The 8,152-nt window shown below is 40.4% G+C and overlaps 2 protein-coding genes across 2 annotated transcripts; both read right to left on the minus strand.

The window, feature by feature from the left end:
- Positions 1-121: 121 nt before the first annotated feature.
- Positions 122-1,970, minus strand: LOC106343246. Its single transcript, XM_013782409.1, has one exon. It carries the CDS (start codon positions 1,915-1,917, stop codon positions 292-294), a length of 1,626 nt encoding a protein of 541 aa, XP_013637863.1. The 5' UTR covers positions 1,918-1,970; the 3' UTR covers positions 122-291.
- Positions 1,971-2,240: 270 nt separating this feature from the next.
- Positions 2,241-3,697, minus strand: LOC106343396. The gene has a single exon (XM_013782589.1). It carries the CDS (start codon positions 3,627-3,629, stop codon positions 2,310-2,312), a length of 1,320 nt encoding a protein of 439 aa, XP_013638043.1. The 5' UTR covers positions 3,630-3,697; the 3' UTR covers positions 2,241-2,309.
- Between the last annotated feature and the right edge of the window lie 4,455 nt (positions 3,698-8,152).

Genomic DNA, 8,152 nt, shown 5'->3' on the forward strand with positions numbered 1-8,152 from the left:
TATTACCATATGGTAGAACCAGTCTTTTGACATTCTTTATCTAAAATATATTTTCCAACAAACAATTGTTATTTCCATTTGATTATCTTTATAATAATGTCATTGGATGTGATTTCTTTCTTCCATGAGGCAAGGAATTACATGAAAGCAAAGTATCCTTACAAACAATTAGCTTATAATAATGTCATTGGATGTGATTTCTTTCTTCCATGAGGCAAGGAATTACATGAAAGCAAAGTATCCTTGCAAACAATTAGCTTCTACAGTTACAAAAGATTTGTTTTGCAGTTGTCACTCTAGGCCAACAAGAGTCTTCATTGCCTTCTTTTTGGATACAACTTTGCTATAAACACCCTTTCCTAGCTTCAAGACTTTCTCCATCTCTGCAATGCTACTACTACTACAACCTCCATTCTTCTTCTGCTTCATCCCTTCCACCAACATCTTCAACAACCTCTCATCACTTCCAATGACATCACAGACACTGTCCACCACAACTTCCATGGTTGGAACCTTCCTTCCCCATCTCCTCATAAGCCTCTCTGAGTTATAAACCTCTTCATAAACACCCCAATAAGATGCTCTCAACAATCCTTTATCCTTCCCTTTCACCTTCCATCTCTTCATCCCTTCCTCCACCGTATAAACCGCGTTTCCCGCGTCTACGCCTCTCTCTAAACCCATCTCGAACTCTCTAATCTCTTGGTTGGCAACAGACAATAAACTCTCAAACTTACATCTACTGCATTTACAAGAAAACCCCCATGACTCAGCCATCTCTTTCCGCTTCTCCAGCGGAGAAGAAAGCACGTCGAAGTAAGCAGAAGTGATCTCTTCCCCAGCCTTGATATCTCTTGACGCATGAACAACCGCGTAGTCTCCAACGTGAACCCGTCTTGCGTTTGGAACACACGAGTGGTTGATGAATGACGCTAGCGTCCATAGCCCTACACCGTAATACTCTTTGTTCTTCCCTATAACTTTAGCTGAAACCGCATCTTCCACCAGAGAATTCACATCCAAGATGCTTAGCAGCTTCTCCATACCCAAATCTTGTTTCGAGTCATCGTAAGTCTCAGATGCTTCTTCAGGCCTAAAGAGAGATATGTCAGGAATCTCCAGCTTCTCTTCCTCTTCTCCAGTGGATAAACTCGAGACAAGTCGCCGTGTTCTGTCACATCTCCTCACAGATTTAGTAACTTCTTCCACGAAGTTCTTCCACATAATCATCTGCGCTTTTTCACCAGACTCTTCACTCCCTAAGATCCCTCTCTCAGTAGCAACTGCTCTTGTGACTAAGATCAAAGTTCCTACAACGATGTTCTTCGTTGCAAACAACCCACGCCCACTACCCTCAGACTTCTTAATCTCGACCGACCCAATGAACTCAGCAAGCTCCGGAGTTATCCCACGAAACCCACTTAGGATCCAATCAGACAGATCGAAAGCTCCAGTCTTTGCCTTAAACTCGAGCTTCTTGCACTTCTCCATGTACTCAGTAACACTCTCGCTCGCCTGAGGGTCGAGCAGAGCCGTTTTGAAACACTCCAAGGCCGATGAGTATTTGCTCAAACCGAGCAAGACTTTACCTTTACAGAGGAGAGTCTTGAAATGGGTGTTTTCGATCTCGAGTGCTTGATCACAGTCCCGCATCGCTTCGGAGGAGTCGTGAAGCCTTGCTCTGGCTTCGGCTCGGTTGCATAGAGCTAAGCAGAGGGATTTCTTGAGCTTATGGATCGAATCCGGGTCGGATCCAGCAAGCTTTGTGATTTTGGTCCTGGAGAGATCGATGAACTTGGTGTAAAGCTGGATAGACTCTTCCCATTCTTCCCGGAAAAGAAGCTCCGTCGCTTTGGATCTGAGGCTCTGCAACAGCTCCGGTGATCCTTCCTTTTGCTCAAATTGCTCTCCTCCCATTGGTTGATTTCTTGTAATTTGTCAATTATTAATTTAATAAAAGAAAGTTTTGGCTTTGGATTTGATTTGCAGAATCGTATTGTGTTTCCTCCAGAAACATATAAATGTTAGCGTTTTGTAACGGTCGGATTTTGTAGCTATGCTTTTTTTTACACTATTGTTTTTGTCCCCACATGATGCTGTAACGGTCATGAACATCTTTAACAATTACATCTCAGTTTCTTTGTCTTTTTGATAAAAGTATATAATTCAGAATCACTGCAAATTGCAATTTAACATTAATTTCATCTGACGTATTACTCATGTAAGAGATTTAGCATCTGTTTAGTTGAGGACAAATGATTTAATCAAATTGTTTCATTACCAATTCAAAGCAAAAAGACATATTAGTCTCACATCTGTTTTGTAAACTTAGTGATCTCACTCCCCTCAGAAACAGCTAAACCTATCCCTGTTCTACCACCATTACCAACACCTCTATAATACAACCTCCACTGATGATCAGAGTCTCCATCCATCTCAATCAAATAAGGACACCCAACTCCTTCGCTATCCCACGCACCGCCTTCACCAACCGCAAGCACTGCTTCCTCGTCCTGGACCCGTTTCCAATCCTTAATCCCATCTATCGAAACCGCCAAGCCAATGCTCATCTTACCATTTCTATCCACACCTTCATAGGCCATCACATAACTCCCATCTCTCTTGTTCCTTGTCACGCAAGGATACCTTCCTCCCATCTCATCAAAGCAAACCAAACCTTCCTTTTCAGATTTTCTTCCTCCTAAGATCTTACCAAACTTCACCCACTTGATCCCTTCCCTAGATCTCGCCATCCCAATGCAAAACTCACCGGTTTTCGCGTCGAAAGAATGGTAATACATCCTTAGATCCCCACTTCCATGGAACACTACATGTGGTGATGCAATGTATAGAAAGTCCCAATCTTTTTCAGACCCAACATCAAACAACGCACCACTATGATGCTCACCTTCGATTCTAGCCCAATGCCTACCGTCTTGACTGATCGCTAACCCGGGGAGTGACCTAAAAACGCTAGCTTTCTCGAATCTTTCTGGATTCCCCAACTCAAAGTTCAAACCTTGGGACTGAAACTCAACGGTCTCGGTCGTGTAGCCTGTGTAATACATCCAGTAAACAGAGCTATCAGCTCTGACTTTGGAGCTAGACATTATCACTACTTCACGGGGCCGAACATTAGCCTTGTCGAAAGCCCACCAGTCTTCACAAGGGGTCATGACCAAACCCACATCGTCCGTCGACTCAACTATCCCTTTCCCTCTTTCCCAGTGAATCCCATTGTTTGAAACCGCTAATCCGACAGAATCTGAAACTAGGTTTTGCTTTGAGGAGGTGCTTCTTCCATGGTACCACATGTACCATCTCTCTTCGTTGTCACTTAGAAATCTCTTCACGACTGGAGATCCAATCTCCTCGCTGTCCCACGAATCAGTACCTAAATCAAGAACCAGTCCTTTCTTCGAAGACGGCAGAGAAGATGACTCCAAGCTCGAATCTTGACATGTTTCGTTACTTCTGGTGGTGGAACATCTTGTGACTGTGAGCGAGAACGGAGAAACTCGTTTGTTCCGGTAATGAATTGAGAGAATGGATGATCTGTGACGTCGAGCTGTACTAGAGGCGGTGACGATGGAAGGAGTTCCATGGAGTTTGATGACATTAGCTTCCATGGCTTGAAGAAAATCTGAAAGCAAAGGTTGCTCTGATTGTAGTGAAATGCCACGGCCACATATTTTGTTTGGATGACTTTTCTACTTGCCAGTTCAAATATGACACGTGACATATGTGCAATGGTGAGCCACGATCTCCTTGACAGATTGGGTAAATCAGGAAAATTGTAGTAGGCTTAAGATATCGGCCCAACTAAGGCCCAATAGTAAACTGAGTTTATTTCTTTCAAGGTTCACAGTAAAGTCAAGACTTATAATCTAGTAGATTTTTATTCACGTGCATGCACAGATGTATTTTTAAAAAAATATGATGCGTTATAAATCATATTGTGGATGTTCATAACTGGCCCGGTTCATAACCGGCCCAATGCTAGAGAGAGAGAGTCGGTCGTGAGAAGAGAGTGAGAGAGAATCGACCTCTTGCATTTTATTTATTAGATTATGATTTGTACTCTTTCCATATTTTGTATTTTCTTTTTTTAGTCTTTCAATTATTCTATGACGATGTAATTCTCTATATATAAAGGGCTTCTTATGTTTATGAATATGACAGAAACATAGATTATATTCTCTAGTTTCACAACACGTTATCAGCACGATTACTCTAAACCCTAAGCTAAAGTTCGAACCCTAAAACCCTAACCTCACCCCGGCGATAAAACCTAAACCCGACGACGAACCCTAATCTGATCGAGAACCTAAAACCCCATACTCAAGGCGTTCCCGATCTCAGCACGCAACCTCAGTCCGCTCCTCAGCTCGCGACTTCAGCCTGTTCGCGAGACACGATCTCAGCCTGCTCGACGCGACCCGATACCGTTCGATAGCCAGCACATTCACGACCCGATAGCTGCTTGCTCCCGTTCGCGACTCGTCTCAGCTTCAATCCGTTCGCGACAGACAGCAACCCGTTCGCGACCCGACAGCAACAATCAGCTCGCGTTCTTCTCTATTCGGTGGTCCATTCAACCCGACTTGAGGTTTAGGTAAAACTAAAACCTAAGAACCAAACCCTAAGGCAATAGATCCAATCTCTAATAACCTAAATTGAATCTTATTGCTTGATTAAAATCGAAACCCTAATTCCCTAAAGCCTATCCGCATGCATACCATGCAAACCCTAATCGAAATTTGATTTGATTGTTTATGTGATTGAATGTTTTGAATCTGATTATCATCACATAGAACCAATTGATAGGATCGATTAATCTCATACTTGAATTTGGTTGATTGAATTGATGAACTAATTGAATGTTATCTTGCGATAGAAATCGCCTAAGTTGATTAGTTCTCATCTTGTTTAAAACTTGAAACCGACCGGCTTGTTCATATTGAAACCCTAATTGCATTAATTGATCGTCAGTTTGATAGTAACTAAACCCCTTGATGCATTGCTTGATTGTTTTATTAAGGTTTCATGATCACTTAGAATCGTTCTTGCTAAAGATGAATAACCGATTGCATTAAGATCATATAGAAACCGATAGCTAAGATTGTTCATACTCTTGGCCGTGCGGCTTGTCTTGCATTATGCATCTTCGGATTGTTTGGCCGTGCGGCTTTTTAGCATATCATGCATGCATAATCGTATGAACTAAATGCATCATATTTGTTTGGTCGTGTGACCAATTTGAATTATATATCTGATTGTCTTGTATGCATTATAAGAACATTATAAATCCTAAGAATGAAATATATGATTTCAGATGTCGAAAATCAACAACTTGGATTTTGCTGCCCTAAATCTCTCTGGAGATAATTACTTGCAATGGGCACTTGATGCTAAGATCATCCTAAAATCCAAGGGACTCGGTGAATGTATCACCGAGGGCAATAATGCAAGTGAGAAAGATAGATATGGAGCTATATTAATTATACGCTATCATCTTATTGAGTGTCTCAAAGATCAGTATTTGACTATTGAGAATCCTCTAGACCTTTTGACAGAGTTGAAAACGAGATATGATCACCAGAGAACGATAAGGGCTTCACAACTTATGCTAATCTGATCTCTTGTCTCTTGCTCGCTGAGTAGAACAATGAACTGTTGATGAGAAACAGAGAATTGAGACCTCCTGAAACAAACTCATTACCTGAGGCACATGCGGCCGTAGAAGATAAGAAAGAGTCGAACCATGTCCAGAGTGATAGCCAACACAGCCGTGGTCGTGAAAAATGGCATGGACGTGGTGGTCGAGGCCAAAAATCGTTTGGTCGAGGCCGAGGCAACTCATATGGCCATGGCCAAGGAAAATCTTATGGAGGCTGTGGTCATGGCCGAGGCCGTGGTACATCATTTAAACCACAAAACTCGACCAAATCCGTGTGCCATAGATGTGGTATGGATAATCATTGGGCTAAGACATGTAGGACTCCCAAACATCTCGTTGACCTCTACCAAGAGAGTTTGAAAGGGAATCCTGAAGCTCATATGACTTATCAAGATGGTGAAGATGATTTCAATCATGAACAAGACGATCTCATGGAGTATGAAACGTCTGATTGTTTAAAAGAATGAAGTTGAATTCGACATCTATGTTTTTGTGTTCTTTGCTTTGTGTTTTCTATGTTTTGATTGCTTTGAACTTATTTTATTAATGAATGAAAGTTTTTGATATAAAAGTCTCTAAAGTCTCATAGAGGGCTACGACCAGGCTAATATCATGTTGCCTAAAGGTACGTATCTAGAGATATCTGATGCATTGTATTCACCCAGCTCTAAGAGAAGCCTATTGAGCTTTAAAGACATTCGAATGAATGACTTTCATATTGAGACTAAGGGGGAAGGAAACAAAGAGTTCCTTCAGATCTTTGAAATCGCCCAAGGCCATAAGAAAGTCTTAGAAACTATACATGCACTCTCTACTGGTCTTTACCATACCAAAGTCAGTATGATTGAGGCCAATGCCACATTTAATAAAATAGCCATCAATGCTTAGATGCGGCCGGTCGACCGGCTTGGCCATCCCGGTTCGACCATGATGCGTGATCTCGAACACTAATGGCCATACATAGAATGAGAAACGAGTTGTTCCTAAGAACCTAACGTGTGTAGCATGTTCACAGGGGAAACTCATCGTTAAGCCATCACCAGTGAAAGTGACTAAGGAAACGATAAACTTTCTGGAAAAAATACAAGGAGACATCTGTGGACCAATACACCCACCTTGTGGGACGTTTAGATATTTCATGGTCATCATTGATGCGTCCACGAGATGGTCGCATGTCTGTCTCCTGTCGACCCTAGAACGGGATTAAACATGTTCTTCGTTACCTGCAAGGAACGAAAGACTTGGATTTATTTTATACTAACCAAAACAAAGAAGGTTTAGTTGATTTTGCTAATGCAGGTTATTTTTCGGATCCACACAATGCTCGATCACAGACAGGCTATGTTTTCACACATGGTGGATCGACCATATCATGGCGTTCCATGAAGCAACGGCCATATCATGGCGTTCCATGAAGCAGACGATCGCGGCCACATCTTCAAACCATTCAGAGATCTTGGCTGTTCATGAGGCCAGCCGCGAGTTGTTCAGAACATGGGGAGTAATACGTGTTGTACTCTTTTTCCTTCACCATGGTTTTGTCCCACTGGGTTTTCCTGGTAAGGTTTTAATGAGGCAACATCTAAAGTGTATTACAATCGATGTATGGTTATGGCATCCAAGGGGGAGTGTTATAAATCATATTGTGGATGTCCATAACCGGCCCGGTTCATAACCGGCCCAATGCTAGAGAGAGAGAGAGTCGGTCGTGAGGAGAGAGAGAGAGAATCGGCATCTTGCATTTTCCTTATTAGATTATGATTTGTACTCTTTCCATATTTTGTATTTCCTTTCTTTAGTCTTTCCATTATTCTATGACGGTGTAATTCTCTATATATAAAGGGCTCCTTATGTTTATGATTAAGACAGAAACATAGATTATATTCTCTAGTTTCACAACATGATGTTAATTCTTTTTTATGTCACTAGTTAGGGGGTGGCAAAAAACTCAAATTCGAAGAACCGAACCGATCACAATCCGAATAAGTAGTACCAAATCAGAACCAAAATTGATTAAATATCAGAATTATTCAAAATTTTGGTATTTGAAGAACAGAAACCTAATCAGAACCGAACCGAAGTATTTTGGGTATCCAAATAAATTTATATACTTATATATATTAATTATTTTTAGATTTAATATATATAAAAACATCCAAAATATATATAATATTTTTAAGTACGTTTAAATACTTGAAATATATATACAAATAATCAAAAGTAAATATCTAAAATAGTTAAAATATACTCAAAACTCCAAAAATACTTAAATAATTATTAATTCTCTATCCAAATATTTAAACCAAACTAATTTATATGTTAAGTTAGGTACTCTGACATATGTTATATTTAAATTTAAATGTAATATATTCTATTATTTATAGATTTTTTAAAAATTAAAGAATATAATAAATTTTAAATTTTATAAAATAATTAAAATTGGTTATCTAAATCCGAACCGAATCCTCAAAG

Source organism: Brassica oleracea, chromosome C5 (genome assembly GCF_000695525.1).
Source record: "Brassica oleracea var. oleracea cultivar TO1000 chromosome C5, BOL, whole genome shotgun sequence".
Classification (NCBI taxonomy): Eukaryota; Viridiplantae; Streptophyta; class Magnoliopsida; order Brassicales; family Brassicaceae; genus Brassica; species Brassica oleracea.

Excerpts from the sequence above, each read along its gene's own strand:
- LOC106343396 (XM_013782589.1), bottom strand. The coding sequence starts at position 3,629 with ATGGAAGCTAATGTCATCAAACTCCATGGAACTCCTTCCATCGTCACC.
- LOC106343246 (XM_013782409.1), bottom strand. The coding sequence starts at position 1,917 with ATGGGAGGAGAGCAATTTGAGCAAAAGGAAGGATCACCGGAGCTGTTG.